This window comes from Pleurodeles waltl, chromosome 7 (genome assembly GCF_031143425.1).
Source record: "Pleurodeles waltl isolate 20211129_DDA chromosome 7, aPleWal1.hap1.20221129, whole genome shotgun sequence".
NCBI classification, from domain to species: domain Eukaryota; kingdom Metazoa; phylum Chordata; class Amphibia; order Caudata; family Salamandridae; genus Pleurodeles; species Pleurodeles waltl.
This window is the reverse complement of record NC_090446.1, coordinates 1,339,128,196-1,339,151,901: the sequence shown is the minus strand read 5'-3', so window position 1 is coordinate 1,339,151,901 and position 23,706 is coordinate 1,339,128,196. Positions and strand designations below refer to the sequence as shown.

General features: G+C 47.1%; 1 protein-coding gene across 2 annotated transcripts in view; it reads right to left on the bottom strand.

Annotated features, from left to right (window-relative positions):
* The window catches only part of LOC138246273 (branched-chain-amino-acid aminotransferase, cytosolic-like), a 247,971-nt gene that overhangs the window by 156,093 nt on the left and 68,172 nt on the right, over positions 1–23,706 (bottom strand). For both annotated transcript variants that reach the window (XM_069200703.1, XM_069200704.1), the window contains exons 3-5: positions 18,682–18,882; positions 17,355–17,465; positions 9,764–9,883 (exon numbers count right to left, since the gene is read on the bottom strand). In XM_069200703.1, coding sequence (XP_069056804.1) covers positions 9,764–9,883; positions 17,355–17,465; positions 18,682–18,882 — 432 coding nt within the window. The remainder of the gene's footprint in view (positions 1–9,763; positions 9,884–17,354; positions 17,466–18,681; positions 18,883–23,706) is intronic.

Here is a 23,706-nt window from a genome sequence, read left to right as displayed (position 1 = left end):
CAAAGAAGGATAATTAGTTGAAACGTGCAGCAGAAGGAGGGGGGCTCATCTGGCTTGAGTCTTGATGTTTTCTGATGCATTCTCGGCAGGGTCGCCATTAGGGCTATACGGCCACACTGGCCATTGACCTGGAGATGGGCAATCACCTTTGAGTGGGGGAGGGACGGTTGGGGTAGATGTGGGGTGCTGTGTTTGGCACTAACTTACAATTTAAAAGCACCTGTTGCAGAGCTCCTCGTGTGTCAAGCTTAAAGGCACTAATAAAAATGCTAGAATACTCTTATGATTAATGTTCCTGTTAGAGAGGGAACAAAGTTTTGTCTAGTGGCAGCTCTGACTCACCATAATGTAGCGCAGTGGGTTATTATGCCTGCTGCAAAGAACAGATCTGTATTTTATGTGGATAGCTGAGTGGATTAGTAAAGTCAGCCTTTACCAGCGCTTTAAAACAAATTAAATGTACGTGAGAGAGAGGCTATGGAGAGGGGCACTTTTGCCGGGTGGTAGTGAGGGAAACCGGAGGAGGTGGCACCAAAAAAGACTATCACACAAGGCGCCACCAGCGCTAAAGCAGGCCCCAATTCTCAAATCTATGAGTGCTGAGCTGTCACTGTTTCTGTAAGGACTCGAGAATGGCTTTTCCATCAGTTTGTTAGTTTTGACTGGTGGTGTCCTAGTCGTATGAGCTCCTGACAGTCATTGTGGATCAGAGAATTTTGGTAGGGTGAAAAACGTGTTCTCAACAATATTTAGCTGACAAAATGAGACCATGTGAGCACATGCAGATGGCGGACCTTGGGAATTTATTTTCTAAATCCTTTTCACTCCCATGAGGAGTCCCCCAAGGGTCATCACTTAGTCCTATGCTCTTTAACATCTACGTAGCACCTTTAACTAAACGGATTCATTTCTATGGTTTTGCTACTGTTGCCCATGCCAATATCACACAGATAGTGGTATCTGGTCCTGGCTGTGTGGAGGAGGTGGCAATCAGGTTTAACAGATGAATGAACTCCATTGCGTCTTGGATGACCTCTAACTGCCTGAAATTATATTCAGACAACACGGAGGTACTTATTTATTGAAAAGAGCTTAATTTTTGGGGCAATTCTTGGTGGCCTGATTTCTTAGGATCCATACATGTACCAGTTACGAAGCTAAGAAATATGGGTGTCATTTTCGATGTGGATATCCCTTTCAGGGAACAGGTAAACAAAAGAGGTGTCCTTCTGTTTCCAGCTCCTCAGGTCAATAAGGAAAGTATTACCATATGTTTCTTTCCAGTTACAAAAAAACAATGGTTACGCCTTTCCTTTCTAGAATTGATTACTGTAATGCCCTTTACATGGGCATGTGGCAATCGCTGTCAAAAAAGTTGCAAATGGTATTGAATGCAGCCGCTCGAGTGCTAAGGAAGATACCCAGGTTTTCGTCAATCTCCAATGCCTTAAAGGAACTTCATTGGCACCCAGTAAAATAAAGAGTAGTCTTTGAGGCTCTGTAGCCCACAAGGCCTTGTATGGCACTAAGTCTGCCAGTCTGGCAGGAAAGATAAGGTGGTATCGTCCTCAGCGGAATCTTAGGTATGCTGCACCATCAATTGCAGTTCTCCGAATACGTTTAACTTCTTGGGGCGGCCGCAGTTTTGTGCACACCGCCTGTTTGCTGTGAAATAGAATGCCAATATAACTTAAAAAGCAATCCAATTTTTTTTTTTTTAAACAACTGAAAACCTGGTTGTTTCCTGCCTAACGTAGGGGCAAGCTGCTCCCGTTATTTCTGTTCAGAGGCCTTCCTCGAATTTCTAGTGCAAGACACCCATGGGTATTTGCACGCTCTATAAATTAAAATCACAAAGAGGAGTCATGGCGAAGGTTTGTGCTCCAATTTTTTTATGAAGGGTAATGCGATTATAGTTTTATTACTTATTCAACGGTATTATACAGAGTTCCTGCACAAATTCAAGTATTAGGGTGCTTTACATGTGAATAACAAATACAAACATTAGCACTAAATGGAAAACTATAAGAGGTACGACGAAGGTAAGAATAAGAACATTGAATTCATGGATTGCCAGAATAGATGATCTTCTTGGTACCACCTTAAAAATGACAGAGAAGGTATGGACAGTAGATCCATGGGAAGAGAGTTCCACAAATGCTTCCGATTTAGGTAATTCTAACCACAAGTTCCTGTTTCTTAATCCAGTTTGGCAAACTGACATTCAGAATAAACTGACTAGTTGTGGAGTCCTGCACAGTTCCTATTCGAAATGCATTCGGAAAACGAATAATAATATCACACTGGTGGGTATTTTGCTCACCCAGGTCACTCACAAAGCTGTTGGCCATACTTGAAGTTGTTCTGTTGAAATATGGATAACGTGAAGTAACAAGATTGCCATTTATTTGAACAGTTAATGCTCTTTTTGAGAAATGCAGTGCGATATACAGTGGCACAGTAATCGAGTAGAAAAACAGTTATTGTTATATCAGTAAAAACCTGGTTGTGGGCGCGTGGCCAAGCCAGCAAACATGTCGGACGCGAGCTAGGAGAGCTCAGCGCACCGCCCAGCTTATCCGGCATTATATGGGGGTTTGTGGGCAGGCGGCACCCAGCAGGAAGGGGTGCTGCACCACTGTGGCGCACTGGATCGCAGTGATCCCGGGCGCCAGTTCTTGGAGGCGGCGGGGAACAGAACGGAGCTGGGCCCACGTGGGTCCGCGGCCTGCCGGGCTCTGGTGGGTGGCGGCCGCAGCCTAGTAGCAGCACGTGATTAAAGTGCTGAGGAGCCTGACTGCCAGGGCCCGCTTGAGGGGGCCGTCTGGGGGGCTGCCACCCCCTTATAACAGAAAAGCAGCCTGAGAGGCCAGGAGGTGAGTGGTGGTGGGGGGGTCGACCTCCCAGGCAGAGCGCTACGGTGCCAGAGGGAGCTGCGGGCCTCCCAGCTACGTGGCCTGATTCGAGTAGTCTGCCCCTGATGGGAGAACTTGCCTAGAGCGCCTGAGGGCTAGGGCTGGAGCTGGTGGCTGGAAACTTTGTGAAAAGAGGATAGAGGTAGGCCGCGTGTGAATTACTGGTTGGGCTGCTCGTGCTGCTGCGCTGCGCCATTTTGGGGGGCGCAAGCAAGCGGGCCTGTCCTTTCAGTGGAGTGGAGAGGCACTCGCCCAGTGAACGCCGGTGGCGAGTTGACGGTGGATTCGCTGCTGGTTGCGGAACTGGCGTTGGAGAGACGATCCCTTTGGACTCAAGGTACTGGGTAAATCGCACCATCGTGGTGGCTGGTGGAGAGGGCATAGGAGCCGACTTAGACGCCTGAACTATTGCACGGCTGCCGCGTTTGCTAAGTTGCCCTCCTGACCTGGTCCTTCTGTGTTGGTTGAGTACACTGGTGAGCTCTGACTGCGCTGCTGGTGGTGAGTTGCTCGGAGTGTGAAGTGGTGCCAATCTGGAGCGCAGATAGACTTTGGCTATGGCTGGGAGGGGACGCCTTTGCTCTGACACTGGAACTGGGAGAGCGCAGGACAGCCAAAAGCTGGATGCTGTATTGGTTGCGGTGGAGTGCATCGGCGACTCACTGGAGCAAGCTCGCACTTCTCTAGAAGCCAAGATTGACAAGGTGGCCAGTGACCTTGTCCTGCTACACGCTGATCACCGCAGCTTGGCGGACAAGACAGGTATGATAGAAGCGAGAGTGGATGAGCTGGCACTGGTGGCGTCTCGCTTGGAGGCCAATGTGGGGGATGCTCTGGCTTGAGTGGCGGAGTTGGAGCGTCGCGTGGAGGTCGCGGAGGGCCACAGTCGGCGAAATAACATACGAGTGGTAGGCTTGCCGGAGAGCGCAGAGGGCCGGAATGCAGTGACTTACTCTGAAAACTGGCTTAGGGGGCTAGTGCCGGAGGGTACTCTGACCCCTTTTTTTTCCCAGTGGAACGGGCTCATCGAATCCCCACGCGGCCCAGTCCCTCGCCCCTTCATAATTCGCTTGCTCCATTATGCGGATCGAGACATTCTCAAATCTATGAGGTCCTCTCCGCCACCTCGAGTGGACGATGCACAAATAATGCTGTTCCCAGACTACACTCTGGCGGTGCAGCGGGACCGGGCCTCCTACCTACCCTTGAAGCGCAGACTTAGAGCGCTGCACCTGGAGTACTCTCTACTATTTCCAGCCAAGCTCTGCATCATAGCAGAAAACAAATCTCACTTCTTCACCACGCCAGAGGCTGTGTGGGACTGGCTGGAGTCAACAGGCCGCGTATTGGGCCGTGAAGCGGAAAGGCACCCGCCTGCGTCAAAGAGCAAGCGTGGCCGGGTGAGGCGTGGCCGTAAGAGGGGTGATGTGACCGCTGAGGCCGCGGCACATGCCCCTGATCTGGAGCAGCTTATACAGGAGCGGCACGAGGCGCTGCAGTCGGCAGCGGCGATCAGCGCCTCCCCGAGGGTGTCAGAATCGGAAACTGAAATTTCGCAGCCTCCCAGTGACCGTCCTGCCACACCGGACCGGCTTTCGGAGTTGGGTTTCCCGGAATGCCCGACCGGGACTCCTGCCACTGCGGACGACCTCTTCTAGGGTTGTTCATCTGCTCTGATGGTATTGGTTTTGTTCTGGTTATGTTGGAGGCACTACACGGGCGGGCGGTCTGGGCGCGGGGTGTCCGTCATTGTGTGCGCAGAATTGTGCTTGAGGGTGGGACGTGTGGAATGCGGTCATTCTGAGCTAAGGCTGCCATGACTTCATATACTGCGCTTACTTGGAATGTGCGTGGCATACATACGCCTAGGCACAGGTATTCCATATATTCGTATCTTAGACGGCACTCAGTCCACCTCACCTTCTTGCAGGAGACCCATTTAGTGCTAGCAGAACTCCCTCGCTTGCAGCGGCGCTGGAGAGGGCAATTATATGCAGCGGGCCACTCCACTTACGCTAGGGGAGACCTGATCTGGATTAAATCAGGTGTCCCCTTTGTAGCGGGGATCGGATCATAGACTTGCAAGGGAGATTTACCCTGGTGCGCGGGCGGCTTGCGGGCAGGGCCATCGTGCTGGGCTCTATATATGCCCAAAACATAGATCAAACTTCCTTTCTGCACACTATGTCCCATCACTTATCGGGTTGGAGTAACTACCCCTGGTTGCTGGGAGGAGACTTCAATAGTGTGCTAGATACTGACTTAGATCGTTCCTTCCCCCCACTGCCTACATCACCTACTGTGGCGGCTATGCGTGGGTTGGTCAACAGGACCCAACACTGACACCTGATAGATATATGGCGGCAGCGTAACACCGCTGATAGAGTTTACTCATATTACCCTGCCCCGCACACCCTGCATGTACGTCTCGATAGAATGCTTTGCACGCAGAACCTAACCTCCGCGGTTGTAGACGTGGACTATTTGGGGCGTACGCACTCGGACCACAACCCGCAGATTGTACTCTTGGGTTGGGATGTCTCCCCTTCATCTGTCCCTACCTGGAAGCTCAGACCTGAGCTCCTGGAGGATGCTGCCTTTAAAGCATCGCTAGAAGTGACGATCCCGGAATTTTTTTTTCCACAATGAGGGTACCGCCTCTACAGGCCTGTTGGAGTGGGATGCCTTTAAAGTCTTCATTCGTGGTCATTGCATAGGGACCCTGTGGAATTTGAGGCGCTCGGTCAAGCGGGACCTTGCTCATACAGAGCGGGAATCACTGTGCCCGGAGCGGGAGGCTACTCGTGATCCCGCGGAGGTGGCTTTGTTATCTAGGGCCCATGCCGAACGTTTATCTCTGCTTGAACGGCTGCGTCACTTGAAGTACGCTGCTAACTCGGCAAGAATGCACGCCTCAGCAGACAAGTCGGGCAGACTTCTGGCCTGGTTGATTAGAGTTGATCGCGACCATGGCCCGGTTATGGAGGGTCGCTCGGAGACTGGTCGTCTGTTGCATACACCTGGGGAAATACAATCTGCGTTTACACAGCACTACAAGATGTTGTACACCTCAGCCGTGGGCGGTTGTACGACAAATTCCTCTCTGGAGTGGAGCTCCCAGGTCTGACGGCTGACCAAAGGAATACGCTGGAGGAACCTCTTGACCTTACAGAGATCCAGGCTAGCATTCGTGAGCTGGCATCTGGCAGGACGCCGGGTCCGGACGGGCTGCCGACTGATTTTTACAAGGCGTTTACTCTAATCCTTGCACCCAAGCTTCCTCGCATCTATGAGGAGGCGGTACAGAGGGGTCATTTGTCGGCATCTCAGGGGGAGGCGATGCTAGTGTTCCCAAACCTGACAAGGATCCGACCGAGCTGGGCTCGTACCGCCCTCTAGCTATGCTCAACATGGATTATAAAATATTGGCCAAAACCTTAGCGATGCGCTTAGCGCCTATCACGCCGGACCTGGTGCACCCAGACCAAAACGGGTTTGTTCCGGCGAGAGATACGTCGAATAATATCAGGCGGCTGTTCCATGTTCTGTATTATGCGAGACGAGACTGGCTGCGGGCAGGATGTCTTGTCCTTGACCTGGAGAAGGCCTTTAATTCCCTGGAATGGCCTTACCTTTTCAGGGTCTTGCAGCGGTTCGGCATGGGGCCCCTTTTTATTCGTCTGGTTAAACTGCTACACACCAAACCTCGAGTCCGGGTTAAGATGGGGCGCATTGTATCAGAGCCAGTCAATGTGTGTAGGGGCACAAGGCAAGGTTGCCCTGTTTCCCCACTGCTCTTCTCCCCTGCCATGGAGCCACTGGCAGCAGTTCTGCGCGACAGTGGTTCTGGTTGGGGTATTCCCCTGGGGGATGGCCTGCACGTGATATTGCTATACGCTGATGACCTGTTGTACTTCAGGGATATTTCGCGAATCCCCCCAGGGGTTGGGACTCTATTGCAACAGTTTGCCTCATTGTCTGGCCTTGGGGTTAATTGGTCCAAGTCCTGCCTTTTCCCCTTTTACCCCGCACTCTCCAATCTAGAGATTAGTTTCTCTGGGAGTGTGGTTCCCTGGCAGCCCCGCGCATTCCGTTATCTGGGCATCCGCATTTATCACCAAGAGCAAGAGGACGACCTAATAGATGGCAATCTTAAGAGAGCGGTGTCCTCAATCAAATCCCAGGTGGCTTCCTGGCAGACGTTGCCGTTGTCGACGGCAGGTAGGATAGCGCTATTAAAAATGATAGTCCTGCCACATCTATTATATTACTTCACTAACATCCTGCACTATATTTCTCCTAGTTTCTTCAAGCATCTGGAGTCTACATTGAGGGACTTTATTTGGAATGGGGGAAGATGCAGAGTTGCGCTAAGGAAATTGTATTTGCCACTGGAGAGGGGTGGCCTGTCGGTCCCTAATCTGGAGCATTACTATTTGGCATCTCAGCTCCAATGGGTGTCCAAGTGGCTGGCGGGCCTGCACCTCATGGACACAGCAACTACGGAAGGCCCTTGGTCCCTCATGCAAGTGTTGCACCTATTTCACCCGTTAACATGAGTGGCGTTACCGGGACAGTTACACCTTAAGGTAGCTTTTAGCTGTTATCGTAGGTCTCTGCGTATTGCTGGGGAGGCAGTCCCATTTGCGCTGGCGTTGCTGGGCACTCCCTGTGGCTCTCTAGTTACGTCGGGACCCGAGCTACGTGCGTGACACATGGCAGAGCTGTCTACACTGGGCGACCTCTAAGATGATGGTAAACCGATATAGTTTCCTGTGCTGGTACAGGAATCGGGCCTTCCTGCAGGGAGATTTCTGCTGTATAATTCATTGCTGAAGTCTCTTGCGGCTAAGTGGGGTGACTTGTCTGTTGCTCCTCCCACGCATCTGTTGGTACAGTATATACAGGTGAAAGGACGGGGACGTCACCTAATTTGATGGTTTACTGAAGCGCTGCACTTGCACACAGCCCTGGAATGCGATACACTGCGTGCGGCATGGGATGGCGATGCGACTACCTCATTCACAGACACGCAATGGAAATCAGCCCTCTCCGGCCATGTTAATATACCACGTAACTCCAGATTGCGTTTGATTCAATTTTATATCATTCACAGGGCATACCTCACCCCAGCCCGAATAAATAGATGTTTTGCCCGCCGCAATGCGGCCTGTCCCCATTGTTCCCACATTGACACGGACGTGGTTCATATGCTATGGTCTTGTCCATCCTTGCGCCGCTATTGGCGGGCGGTGGTAGGCTGCCTATCGGAGTGCGCGTCGCGACAGATTCCATTCACCTGGGAGACTTGTATACTGGGCCTCTTTCCTAGGGACAAGCAGCATACAGCTGCAGCAAGATTTCTAGACCTAGGCTTGATAACGGGCAGGAGGTTGATAACCCATCGGTGGAAGTCACCCGACCCACCAGCTGAGCGGGCCTGGAAATATTCATTTGAGGCATGGGCTGGCGCGGAGGGAGTGGCGTTGGCAAGGGAGGATCCACTGGGGCTGCGCAAGTATCCGTTATCAGTCAGCTGGGAGGCAATGATGGCATGCTTGCAAGGTCATAGGAGGAATTGGTCTGACTGCCGTGGTAAGCGTGTATCTGCTCCTGGTGCGGGTGCGAGAGGAGTTGGGTGCTGGAGTTTAAGCAGCAGTTCCGACCTCGGCTTTCGGGCTGTGGTTTATATAGGAGACAGGGGTCTGTGGCGCACGTTTCTGCCCTATGCTGGTACGAATGGACAGTACAGAGGGGTCCCCTTGCCCTCAAAAACACACTTCAGTCCTAATCTGCTGCTTGTAGAGACAGTCCTCCAAAGTTTGTTTATGTTCCTATTGACAATTGTGATTTGCCTAAAGATACACACTGTATAATGTGGTACGTATACGCTGATCTTCAGGAGTGGTTTCAGGTGACACTGTGGTATCTGTAGCCTTTCAAATTATCTAGGAAATTCATGATTCCAGTGTATGGACTTTTCTGGGAGTGCTCGTACATTAATCAATCCTGTTTTATGCAGGTTCTACAGTGTGTGGTTGAACCATCTGCCTTAAGGTTCTGCTGTTAGTCGTTCAATGTCTACCTTTGACAGTTGTGCTAATTTAGTCAACTAATAATTGCACAAATTTGTTATCCTACTATTGATGCAAGTCTAAATGTTATAACACACTGAAAATACTAATAAACAGATTTTCGAAAAAAAAAAAAGAAAATCAGTAAAAACCTGGTTGTAGGAGATTTGCAAAAACGTGTAGTAACACCGTTGCAGTACATTACTCTGCATTTTTTCAATTAATCTGTAAATCAAAACGTAACAGCACATACCAAGGGACGTAGCTTAGTCAGCAAGACTGGTGAGGTTCAAATATTCCAACTATCAAACTGGCATGAATGTTAAAATACATTATACGACAAGCAGGGTGCATAAGAGTGTTCAGGGGGATGAATACGGATTGTAAGGGGTATTAAGTGCGAAAAAACAATATTCTGTAAAATAACCAACATTTTTAACATTCAAAACAGGCAGGGAGAGAGTGTATGTGTGTTTTTGTCTGTATGGATGGACAAATTTCTTGTGAAATCCAATATACACCTCACCATACCCGACTGAAAGCACCTGTCCCCAACTTTTACCAGAAAATACATTTACTGGGAGTAGGGGGCGGGGGATTAAACACCCCCTACCCACTTGAAGCTATGGACCTGCACATACTGGTTAGGGTTTTTTCCTCCTAAGTTTGCAATGAAGACTGCATACATCTGCAAGATGCAGGTTTACTTTTCAGATATCGGTTGAGGTAAGAATTACTGACAGGGCATAGAAGAGGATGCGAACACTCACTCACCTCCATCCCAATGAAGGTTGGTCGAATGTAGAGGCTAGCTGTATCGGAGTATGGGACCCATTCTTGGTCGACTTCAATCAGCTTACGAATACATTCCAAGAGCTCTGCTTTGTCAAAGGACTGAAAAGGGTGAAAAAAGGAGAGAAACGGTGATAGCAAAACATTCCTTAAGGAGCACAACAGTCACTCAAAGTAGAATTAAGAAAGACTCATGAACATGCAGGAAAACAAATGCAGTTGTAGAAGTTTACAAAAAACGAACACTATATATCCAGTATCTGAACACAAAATGGCTAAAATAAAGTTGTGGGGCATTATTTAGCTTGCTGAAAACCTAAAATCATTTGTATGACTGAGCCTCAAAGAGTTTTAAATCAGTTAGAGGGGGCAAAAGAGAAAATAAAATAAAATTATTCTTAGTATTACTTGTTGGGTATCTAACATTAGAGCACAGCAATGGAAATAGACTTCTAGGAGACCGTCACTTGAAACCTTCACAGTACGCATGACAATCTTCTCAACTCGCCCAACTGGCCATCGTTAAGACAACTTTTCGGGTTCTAGATGTAAAACACATAGCCAGCCCCAGGGCCACTGTAATTAAATGGTAATATTGGACCAGACTATGCAACACGGCAGACTACATTATGAGGCAAGAAAGGGCAAGTTACATAGGCAGGGCAAACTATGCAACATATTCTGTGAAAAAAAGAAATCAGTAGACACACTGTGGCATCATTATCCAGCTTCATTATCGAGCTTCAAAACAATATAAAAGAAAGTGCATACAAACAAATACATAGGTTTCTTCATAGAAAACTGTACACAATGTTTTCAGCATCAAAGTTTCTATTTTGCAATGAAGCAAAAGAAAGGCATTTAGCAACACTGGCCTTACTGCCTGCTAGATCGAAACATAAAGAAATGGAAAGAACAGAAGGTCCGCGCATGCTCTATCCCCAAGTCTAAGATAAGTCTCACTAAAAGCTCGACTGTACGATGAAAGGTCAAGGTTTCTTCTTCCGGGTGCAATGTCTGAAGAGAGACGATGATCTTGCTTATTTACAGTTTGCATTCAGCCTCCGGTTCGTCTGTGCACCCATTTTGTTCTTAGAGTTCCCTTTTGAGTGGTGGTTTGGTATTTCCTTGTGTCGTGCGTCTGCTTCCTTTCAGATTTTTGAAACAATACTGGTGCGCAGATCTTGTAGGCCTATCCCAGTCCAGACTAAAAGCAACTTACCTCAAATGCTTGAATACAGTGTTCAACAGCTGAAGGGTGGTCAGTTACATTTTGCACTACCTGATGCAGCGTTATTTAATGTGTGAAGCAATTTAATAACCCTTGATTTGTCTGAGCTACAAACATTATTTTTTATAAATATTTACAAATTATACAGCAGATGATGGATTTGGTGGCAAGTGTACAAATACATTCTTTATGTTGAAAAGGCTATGCCATCTCAGTTGTAGATTGGCCCTTCCCTTATAACTGACCTTTATTCGAATTCTCCTTCCTTACAAACTGGCTGCATTCATTGAATTAACAGGTGTATTTTGTTTGGTAAGTGTAGTAACAAAATAGTCACTTACCAGTAGGAGTAGTTTTGCAGCCTGAAACTTTTCTGGATTCACATGGTGTGCATCTATCTGCTATCTAGTGGTTGGGTCTGATTTTGGGGAGTAGGGAGAGGCAGGGGTCATCAACCACCTTTTAGTAGTAAGTCCGTATCCTGTGCGACATCAGACAGAACCTTGGAAGTTCCTGTGCATGGTAACCATCTTTAGATTCTTTTTTTCCTCTTGGTGCATGTGCCAATTGGAACTTTCCTTGCTTTCAAGTGTTGTTAATTTCACATTTTTGCTTTCCCCCATTTCTGTGAATCCATTAAAAAAAAAAAAAAATCTTCAGGCTGCAAAACTACTCCTACTTGTAAGTATTCATTTCATTTTGCAGCATGAATCCTTTTGTGGATTCACATGATGTGCATTTGATTACATAGCAGTGTTTGGTTCCTTGAGGAGGATGGGTTGATATGTGGTTGAATAAGCAAACAGGTGTAGCACTTTCAGTCCCACTTGTGCTTTTTTTTTTTTTTATCAGTTGGGTTTCATGAAGGTGTGTGTGGATGATCATGTTGCGGCCATGCAAATGTCGCTAATGGGTATGTTTGCGTGGAATGCTAGGGTTGCCCCCTCCTTTCTGGTTAAGTATGCCTCGAGACCTGAGGGAAATGTGTTGCCTGCTTTTGTGCAGGTGGCTTCGATAGTCTCCACTATCCATTGTGCAATTGTTACCTTTTCTTCCGGTGTACCTTTGCCCTGGCGAAGGCGATGAAGAGTTGGTTCCATTGTAAAACTGCTTTTGTCTCATCTAGGTAGTACATGAGTGCCCTTTGCATGTCCAGGGTATGTAGTGGCCTTTGGGCCTGAAACTTTGACCCTAGAAAATGGCTGGTAGATGGATACTTTGATGTGAAATTGCTCTACTATCTTTGGTAGAAATTGAGGGTTTGCTCGTAAAACAACTTTGTTCTTGTGGATTTGGAGGTATGGCTCTTGGATGATGAACACTTGTAGCTCGCTAACTCTGCAAAATGATGTGATCACTATTTAGAATGCCGTTTTTAGGGTTAAGAACTTCAACTCAGTCTTGGGCATGGGATCAAATGGTTCTGTCATCAGTTTCATGAGTACTGTGTTCAGGTTCTACATTGGTATCACTCTTGATGGTGCCACCCTCTGATTGTTCCTGGAATCTTAACTACCTGTAGTGTGAAGAGACTGCTTCCTTTCATTCTTCCAATGCATGAAACTATGGGGGCCTGGTGGACTTTTAGTGGTGTGTAGGTCAGACCGCTGTCTAGCGTTTCGTGGCCCCTGCACCAGTGAATGCATCTAATCCACTTGACCATATAGCTCTTCCTAGTGTTTGGTTTTCTATCCTCATTCAGGATCTCCATTGTCCTGGGCCCAGCTGCAGATGTACACATTCTAGGTGTTTAGGAGCCACGCTGCTAGGTTGAGTGTGGTTGGTATCAGGTGGCACACGTTTCCGTTTGGCATTGTTAACAGGTCCTGTGTTGCTTGGATTGTTTTATTTGTCTTCTGGACATCTCTACTAGGACCGAAAACCATGGCTGTCTGGCCAATTGCAGGGCGATAAGCATCAGTGCTGTCCCTGGTTGTCTGGCCTTGTCCAGTACCATTGGAATCAGGGTAATCCATGGAAAGACTTATGGAAATCTCCCTGACCAGGACACTCATCTTGGACTGGTGGTGTGGAAATCTGTATGCAAAGTCTTGGAATTTTGTGTTTTCTGGACTTGCAAATAGGTCTATGCTTGGTGTACCGCTGTGTCTGAACATGACATCAGGTACCTCCCGTTTTAGCTCCCATTCGGTGTTTTCTTGTCTGCTTAATCGGTCTGCCTGTGTGTTCTGTTTCCCTGGGAGATGTATTATTACTAGGGTTGTGTTCCATAGGATCACCCATTTCCATATCTCCTCCACGAGCCAAGACAATGGAAATGATCTCATTTCTCCCTGCTTGTTGAGGTAGAACATTGTTGTTGTGTTGTCCATCTGGAGAAGCACTGTGCCCCACCGCAGTCATGTGAGTCTGCATTGCTTTCAGCACAAGGAAGAATATATTGAGTTCCAGGTAGTTTGTGTGCTTTATGGGCTCCGCTGTACTCCAGAGTCCTCTCAATTTCAGACCGTCTTTGTGTGCTCCCCAGCCTTTGAGGGATGAATCCATTGTTATGGTCACTGTAGAGGGCTGGTAATTTCAAAGGTTTCCCTACCCCATATTCACTAGGTTCCACCATTCCATTTCCTTATGAGCCCTCGCTATGACAACCACTAGATATTCCTGGCTTTCCGTGGATTGTGACTACTCATTGCAGAGCCATTTCTGTATGGATTGCATATGCAGTCTTGCCTGAGGCATGAGGGGGATACATGATGCCAGTACACTCATCAATTTGATGACAGTCCTCACTGTCAGAGCCTGCCCCTTCTGGTGGAGGAAAAGTTGCTCTGCTATTGCTGCTGTTCAGTCTAAACACGAATGTGCTGTTCTTGTGTCTTGTGTCGCCCCAGGAACACCTTCACCTCTTCTGGGCATGGTGGCGATTTCTCCTGGTTTATGGTGAACCCAAGGAGTTGTAGCGTGGCAATGATTGTTTGTGTGTGTTCGTGATATCTTTGTTCTGAGTTTGCCTTTACCAGGTAATTGTCCAGATATAGGTAGACGTGCATATCCTGTCATCTCAGGCATGCTGCAGTGCTGCTAGCCATTTCGTGAATACCCTTTGTGCAGATGTTATGCCAAAGGGTAGCACTCCGAACTGGTAGTGTACCTCGTCTAAGATGAATCTGAGATACCTTTTGTGCCTCTTATTCATTCGTATGCCTAGGCAGGCGTCCTTAAGGCCAGGTTGGCCATGTAATCTCCGTTCCTTGGGAGCGGGATTTCTTCTTGTACCTTTGTCATTTTTAAGTTTTGGGTTCACTGAACTTGTTTAGGTATCTGAGGTCTAGTATCTGTCCCAGTGTGAAGTCTTGTTTTGGTACTGGTAATTTCGCCACTGCCTGTCTCCCTTGGTGGGACTCTCTCTTTTGCTCATTTCCTGATAAGTTCTTTGACTTCTTTTTGCAGCTGTGCGAGTTCTTGATCCTTTAAGGGTCTTGTCTTTGGAGGAATAAGTGGTGGTGGTTTGGTGAGTTCTATACAGTAACCATATCTTATTATATTTAAGATCCAATTGTCTGAGGAGACTGATCTCCATTCCTGGAGGAGTCCTCGTATTTCCCCCACCCAGAGTCATGTGGTGGGGCTGTGGCCAAACAGGGTCACACCCCCTCTTGCAGCTTGTCCTCTTCCTTTGGATTTCTCACGAAATGACTGCCTTGCCAGGGGTTGCCACTGTGGTTGGACAGGCTGGTGTGTGGTTTATTGGCTAAAGCCTTACTGCTGCTGTTGCTGTGGGGCTGGGGAAACCCTGCCCTGCCTGGTGGACTTCTGTTGGAGATACCCCCTCTCCTTCTATGGTGCAATTACCCCAGTAACTGTTACATCCAGTGCTGACGTGAAACAGGAGTTGGCGATGTTCTTGCCCTCCTGGATCACTCCTTTGTCCTCATTTTGAATTCCTCTGGAAAGCTTTGCATGAGCCCTTCCACCTCCTTCCATTGCTGGTGGCCGTACTGGTTGAGGAGTGATTTGGAAATAGCAATTCTCCATTGTGTCGCTGCTTCCTTTCTCATCTTCCAAACCACCATTCTCTTACTCTCTTTCTCAGGTAGTGGCCCGGTTGATGTGGGTGTATTATTTCTCTTCCTAGCTGTGGTCATTATGATGGAGTCTGGCGGCACGTTCCCCCTTCATGTACCGGGGATCTTGAGTGGAATGCCTATATTTCATCTCCACTCGAGGAGTAACCATGCTGGCTGTGCCTGGTTCCCTGAATTCTTCATTACCCTGGTCCAGTATGCTGGGAAGCATAGGATGCTACAGGTTTGCCTTTTATGATGTTTTTAAGAAGGAAGCACGATTCCTCGCTCTCTTACTCAAGCTAGACCCCACATGTTTCTGCCGCCCTTTTGATGAGTCCATTGTACATAGATGGGTTTTTGGAGAGCCTCGAAGGGTAGCTGTCAACACCCTAATCAAGGGATTCAGTGTTGAGATCCTGCCACGGGTCAAGCAGGCTCTGCCTCTTCAGTGTTGTAGGTTCATCGTCTTTGTAATCATAAAGGTCTTCTTGCTCTTTTTCATGCAGCTCTAGCGTGGACGGTGCCTCGATGTGTGCTAGGTCATTACCCAACTCCCTCGATGGAGGGTTTCGAAGGAATGCAGAATGCCTTCAAGGAGTCAAACTACTACTTTCATTGCAGGAGTGCAGACATCTTGTCTTAAAGCCGGTGTTTTTCTTTTGACTTTGAGCGATCACTCGGCTTCTGTTGTCAAGGAGGGTTTCCTCTTTGAGGCAGTCAGGTCCTTGCTATTCAGCTGTCTTTCTCCTTCGTCCGTCCCCCCCCTTTACACCCAATGGTGTTGAGGGAGGCTCAAAGGTCTGCCCCCATTAGTGTCCTGTGGTCGGGACTCGTGCGGCTCTTTGTGTTTGTGCCGGCCTCCAGTCATCTAGTATGATGATGCCGAGGTGGCTTCTGGAGTTTAGGTTCTTTAATTACCTTCTACCACTCGGTCTTTTCGGTGTCTCTACCCAACTCCTTCACAGCTACTGCTTTCTCGATGTTGACAATGCTGCCCTCAACATCCAACTCTCCCCCTCGCACAGGTTCTGCTCCCTCAACATTCTCCTCATCCTCACTGGAGAGCCCTAGGTCCTTCAGGGACCAGCCATGGCATGAAGGGCCTAAGGCTGTCTCAGTCTTGCCTTGAGTCTTAGGCATGAGTTCAGTGCAGGCTTCACAGTCCTCTGGGCTGTGATCATTCGGGAGGCACAGACTGCAAACCTTGTGTAGACCCTACGTGGGAACCTGTGGTGGGAGTTGGGGCAGAATTAAGGGGGTGTTCTCCATGTCCCTTAGTTTCCCCTCTCCTATGCATTCTCTATCCATATAGTCCTCCCTGATGAGGTCCCCTGTCAGGGTCAAGAAGGCTCACCTCCTCAGTCTTTGGCGTTTCTCATGGCTTCTGGTGAATTTTGGTGTTTTCAGCCGAATTTTCCTCTTTTTTCTCCCATTCTCCAGAGCACATCTGATATGCTTTTAAGCCCAACGACAGACAAAAGAATCTGAAGATGGTGGCAATGCACAGGAAGTTCTGGGGCGCCATCTTACATCACACAGGGGATGGAGTTACCACCAAATGGTGGTAGGGGATGCCAACCCACACAAAAAAGAGGAAAGAAAGACAAGACATGATTCCAGACCCAACCACTAGACAGCAGAATAGATGAACAGTATATAAATTCAGAAAATGATTGATACTGCAAAACGTAATTGTCCCTGTGAGGCAAATGTAAAGTGTTCCAATACCATCATGGGCCAGGTCTGAGGTAAAGAAAATCTTAACATTAATACAACGGGTAGTGGGGGGGATATATATGTTATGCATAACAACTATCACATAATAGGTAATGATTTTACAGCATATGAGTAGCATAGACCCAACAGTTTTTCCCATGAATGTAACAATTACTAAAACTGTAATAGAACCCTTTCTCAAATGAAAACAATTTTATGTGAAAGGATATGTTGCTATTTGTCTTAAGATGAGCACCTGCTTTAATTGTACCACTTAATATTTCATTGCAATGACTCTGGCTTGAGGAAATATTATGCACTAGCATCAAACAAGTGTCAACCCTAGCATCAAGCAAATTGGCTTGAGACACTTTTAGGTGTGGGGTTGAAAAGGAGAAAAAGAGCTGGAAGTGGCAGCGTATATGCCAAATATCTAACAGTCCCCCCCCCCAACCTCTATGTGGCAACAAATCAGAGAGAATGGATTCCTAGCTTGAAATTTGTAGTCAGATTGCTTTATGTTCTCAAAATATGTAAGATGTCTTAGAAAATAGACTGCCTACAGCAAGAAGGAAGTTAGTGTAAATATTATACTTACAGGAAGAGTCATCCGTACAGCCGACCGGTGCATCCTCTCCATGTTGAGCATAGGCCGGAAGATACGAACCTTCTTATCAATACCCCGGAATGCCTTCATGCCTTCGAAGATCTGCGCCATCCCACCAAGCAAAACCAGGAGAAAGGTTAGAAACACTAGCGCTTCCTTTCGAACATGTGCTTGCAAGAGAGAGTTGATGGGTATGATCTCAAGCTACAAAGTCACTTCGCTTCATACCGATAAAGAATGAAATACTACATCACTGATCTCACACTGCTAAACGTCCTCATAATACATGACAGGAGTAAGAAGTGCAATGCCCGGTGTAAGGAACATTGCAGGGCAAAAGAATCATTTTACAAGGCACTCACCGCTCAACATAAAGCAAGTCAAAACTAGATCTCCCCAAATGGCACCTTCTGGGCTAGGGGGTGGCAAACTGCCCTACTGCTAAAGAAAGAAGGGCTGCTTAGGGCAGGGGCAAAGCTTTCCTAGATGCTGTTAATTACTAGAGTGCAGTATAGAAAAATTCCCAGAACGTATTCAATGCCTTAACTCCTATACAACTTTGAATTTAGTCTGTGGCATTCCACACAAATTATGTTCCACCATAAAATCACAAGGTCCAACACCTGGTGTCCAACTGCACCAATATCCAGAATTTTAGAGGCAAGTCAAAAGAACGATGATATGGCACCCTTTGTATTCTTCACCAGGGAGCAAAGGAAATCTTGCAAGAAATGAAGCGAGAGCTCAGACATTGGAGGTATCCCAATGTTAGTTGAGATACTGCAATATTTAAAGAGTGCTCTCTTCACATTGTATCCAAGATGACATTATAGGAGCATTCTTGGCGTAGCCAGAGTGTATGTGGTATCCGAAGCACTCCAGTCCAAAGCTTCAATGAAAGGGGAAAGTGCTGCAACAGAATATCTTCTCCTTCCCGACCAGTGTTAAAAAGGACCAGCAGCATGGCTCAGGACACTTCTGTATATGTTGGATTTTTGTGGCACAAACTTTGCTACAAACCAGGATATGCAATTAGGGTGCAAAGGAGTAAGAAAAAAGCATGGCACCCTCGTGGTAAGTATATTGGTAGTATGACATCTGGCACCTGTGTAATATGAAACAATCAGTAGTGGAGCAGTGTACCACTCAAAATGGCAGGAGTGATTGCAGGCAAGCCTATGTCTTGACTTGAGTCATGAGTGGCTACAGAGACAATGCAGTAGGAAGGAAAGATTTCCTGGTTGACTGGGGACAGAGTGGTATGGGAAGTACAACCAGAGATGGTGCAAAACTGCAGCTGCATGTTATACATACGTACCTCGAGAGAGTAGTGCAGCGCAGAGGTGGCAGGGTGCAAGGAGAGATTCTGAAAGGGTTTGATACAAGGTTTCTCCCAGCCCTTCTCATTGCTCCACTCGATGGCCAGCATGTGATCGGTGAATGTCTTGCCAAACACAAGCTTACCAGGATCTGGCTTCTGGTTTGGTCGCTTGTTCAGCTCTATCTGCATGTCGGAGGCCTGGAAAGAAGCCACAAGTATTAGAAGAATGACAGCAAATGCACTAAACGAGCCCACCCAGCACTTGAGCCAAGCAACAGTGAGCATCTTGTTGGCTCAAGCAACCATATTGCATGTCTCAATAGGGCGGTTTCATGCAATTTCTGGGCAATTCTTGATTTGTGGATTCATACAGAGCAGGCAAACCAGATGGGTGTGATAATGCATTACAAATAACTTAATTGTACACAGTTGAACCTGACAGATATAAACGGGTTATAATAAAACAGAATGGCATAATCCAGCACCAATGCATCCTGTGGACCTTTAAGAAAGCATGTTTCCTAGGGTGGCCAGAACTTTACAGTCACAAACCGGGACATGAACGAAAAACAGAAAAAGGACTACAGTTTTACTTCGACCGAGCGCGTATAGACTTACAACACAGGCACCAAGAACATAAATAAAATGCACGTTTGGAAGCTAGCAGAATGCCTGTTAAGTAAATTGTTTTATTATAACAGCCGCTAACTATCCCTTATTTGGAAAACATAAAAATACACCTCCCAATGTTTTCAGTCGATGCTCTCTGAAAAGAGGGACATGAGCTAAATTTCCCGAAATCTGCCGGGACGCCTGGTCACCCTAATGTTTCCGCACCCAAACATGTTCAAACATTGCCAAACATGGAGGCTGGAAACGAGAGTAAATGGAATATGCAAGATTGCTGCTTCTGTTACTGGGGGGGGGGGGGGGGGGGGCGATATTGGCCCCTAGCAACAGAAGTGAGGGTAGAGGTGTGCGAGGGTTTCAACGTATAGTGAGAGTTGGAGTTCAGTCTGGCGTTGCCAGTAAGCTGTTGAATTATTTGTGATGTCTAATTAACGCAACCCTTTTGATATACTGAGTGTGTGCGAGTCTCGCCTAAAAACCATGAAGGTTCTTGCAAACCAAAATATTAAAATGACAATAGTCGCGGTTTGTTCTGTTTTTAAAATTATCCTTTAGCCCCATCTGGTGGAATAATTGAGAAATGCAGTTTGTTTCTTCCACTGTCTTTCACGTTACACAAAATACGTAAATGCGCACTCCTCAGTGCGGAAAACAAATGTGACAAAATATTTCAGCATAGCAAATTATTTCTGTGAGATTATACTGTGGTGGAATATTGGTCACTGTTCCATTGGAGATACTGCATGCGAAATAATACACGGGCACTAGATCCCCCATGAGCAAGTTTTTAAATTGTGAAACCGGTTCTCACAGTATTCTGCCATCATCAGACAATTGAAGGAACACGGCTGAGAGGTGAACCCCCATACCCCCTCTCACCCCTTTATCCCTGTAACATCCTCCCTCGCGCTCTTTCCCATCCAAGGGCCACACCGTTCATCGTACGGGCCGGGCATTGGTCTGACTGACACAAGATCTCTGGATCGTGAAGGCACGCGCAGTGTCATTGACCTGTCGTGACCCCGCGCCGCTTCCAACACCAGCACACCTTGCACTTTGAAAACCTGCTAAAGCCTGTATCCTCCTTTCTAGAAGCAAAGCTCCAATCGGCTGCACAGTTGCATATAAATCGTGATTCTCTCGACTGCTAGACCTGCGCCTGCGTGCAAATACCACAGGAAAAGATTCACCTTAAATCGACAAACAACAATGAATTGGTGTTGAGATCAGGTTTCCAGTGAAAAGCAGGCGAACAGAAGCAGTTACATAGAGACTTTATTTCTGTCTCAAAGACAAACGAGCCCACGATCGACCTCCTGCCCCGCCAGGCTCTCCAGAAGAGAGACCGGTAGTCTCCTGGTAGCCAAAGGGCGTCAGGAACTGAGAACGCAGAAACCAAGTTAAACCCATACAGGCTATACATATTATGGCATCCGCGTCTCGTGGCGCAGCACCAGATGCAGCGCGCGCAACCACCAATAACACAAATATACATACCAACATTTTAGAAAAGGAACGTGGGAGGTTTATAAAAAAAAAAAAAAAATAATCGGGAGATATATTTCTGCCGTTGAGGCCCGAATCGGGAATATTGTCATGTGGGGGACTTGCAAGTGTGGTGCAGCAGGATCGGGTATTAAATATGTAAATATGCTTTTTTTTTTTTACCTGCCAAGAGCAAGGAGAAAGTACTATGGCGTGTAGAAAGAGTGACAAAAATATCGTGCACTGGCCTGAAGCAGCGGGTTACTGGCAGTGCATACTCCAAGTCACACACGACAAGTCCCTGCAGCAGAGGAATCAGGTTATGAAATGCGGGAGGTGGGAGACTAGCCTTGAAGCAGGTAGTCTCCCACCTGAATCGGGAGATTTGGCATGTATGCAAATGAAGAACATGTAGCATAACAATTGGTCTTGGTTCCAGTTAAACATCTACCAGTGGCATTGAACTAGGCTAGCGACCAAAGCAGACCTCCTATGCACAAGGGCCAAGGATTCACCCTGGACTCCAGTTCATCAGTCTAGAGCACTGGTAATGAACACTCAGCTGTACCTACCAGTCATCTCTGTTACACTGAGACTTGCTCTACCACAGTAGTCTTCAAACGTTTTATTGCTGCACGGGAGGGGAAGGGGTGTGTGTGTCAAATCAGGTCCCCCCTGAGAATTTTCCACAATTATTCTATCAAATTGGCAATGTCTAGATTTATTTAAACACTGCAGTTAAGTTCTGATACTGTTTTAAAAGTGCAAACACATGATGTCAAGCATACTATTCTGGTCTTCCAAGCCTTACTAACATGTAAAAGTATCCACAGGGTGATTATTAGAAGTGGGGGTGGGGGATTTCAAAAGTATTTGGAGTTCCTTTCCTATTGTCACAATCTCCCAGCTTAGTTACAAATGACAAAACATGCTAGTGATGGCCCATTACAGAGCAATTTACTACTGCTCATGTTTTTCAGCTTAAAACAAAGCCCTGGTACAGCCTAATGCTTCTTTCGGCCAGAGCCTGATGCCCCCGCCCTCCCGCAGGGATCATTTGAGCCACTCCCAGTTTGAAGATCCCGACTAACACAGGACAGTCCTTCCTACTCATGCCAAGGTAAGACTCGCCCGAGAAACAGGCAACTGCACCAGGACGAATTTATTTTACAAAAACACGTCAGCCTCTCTGTTGACCTAACTGCATAAATACATGAACACAGAGGGCAAGAAGGGGGAGAGCTGAGAACGGTGAAGAGAAAGAGAGGGGGCACGGTTTAAGTTTACTGCTAAGAAATCAAAGCACTGCCATTTCACCGGTCAGTCTGCTGAAGGACGTCTGTCAGTAGCCTGGTCTGCTTCATCCTCCTCCGGTTCAGACACCCAGGAGTCATGCACCAGCCACAACAAAGCACAGCTAATGACTTTGCACAGTGGTTCCCAACCTTTTGACTTCGGTGGACCCCCACTTTATCACTACTGGAATCCAGGGTCCTCCACTGAATAATTATCAAAAGCTGGGGACCCCCACTGAGTCATTACTCAAAGCCTGGGACCCTGGCCTAAACACTGTCGATTTTAAACGCAAAACAACACACACAAAGTACAGAAACAAGCATTCATCAAACACAAATTACAACACATTTAATTTGCAAACAAATATATAGAAAAAAAATAATAATAGGAAGGTTGAAGCTTTTATAAATTCAACTGAAGCCACACATTCTTCAGACTGTATGCCGTTTGAGGCACCTGCGCTGCTCCCATGAATCAATCCAAGGATGCTGATTTATTTTTTAGCCTCCAATTTCAAATTCCTTGACATGTACAGTACATTTTAACATTTTCAATTGTACTTTTAGCCACTTTATCTCTACAAACTTTATTAATCTGTTAATATTATTTAATTTTCTAAGCAGTCGTGGACCCTCCGAGGACGATTTGCGTGACCCCCAGGGGTCTCCAGACCACAGATTGGGGGCACTGATTTAGCAGAATCAACACAAAGGACGCTGTTCACCTGCAGAAGATCCGTGTCTGAAACACAGGACACCAGAAAGACTAAATGGACACCGGCAGGAAGAGGAGGTGCACCAGGAAATCTGGCAAGCTGAGAGAGCGGCAATGGTGCAACAACCATCCGGGAGAGTCATGCAAAGCGTGATGAAAACGTGAACCTTATATCTATAGGAACTTGGCTACATAGCAGCAGAGGCCAGCCAGATGCCTGGTTCGAGGAAACAGACCAGCAGGAGTTACTGGTTAGAGAGCAAATGCTGAGGGGTTCGCACGTTCTGTAGTTTGAAGGACTAGTGGGTGTTTATTTCTCAAAAATGGCCGACTGTCAGATTTCTGGGATTATGAGGAATAAGAGTGTTGATTGGAGGGAGGCTTATACTGCTGTTCTCTACACTGTACACGATCTGGGGAGGAAGAGGTGACTACGTTTTCTCGTTACCTCTAGACGATCCTTTATCGTAACAGTGCTGCTTGTGGCAGCGATATACGGGGGGGGCGGGGGGGTATTAGAAAAAGTTATCTGCATGCTTTCTTGAAGCTATGCTGCTCTGGTCTTGGGCTTTTTCTGGACAGCTCTGAGTTTCGCCTTTAGCGAGCTGTACGATCAAGTAAGCACCACGGTCAGTGCGTCCTATATGTTCTGTTTTTAGTTGACGTCACAGCTGAGACTCTGACGTCAGGGGAACATCCAAAGTGCACCAGTATTCTAAGAGCAGCTGCCGCGCTCTCAATTTAGGCTACATGGTAACGGACAGTGGTGTGAGGGTGACTCTAATCAGGGACACACGCCGATACCCCTCAACGAAGACTGGAACTTGCACCCCCACAACTCTATAAAGGTTCTGTTCAGTTTACATAACTGAGGCCATTTGCCGCCATCATGTCAGA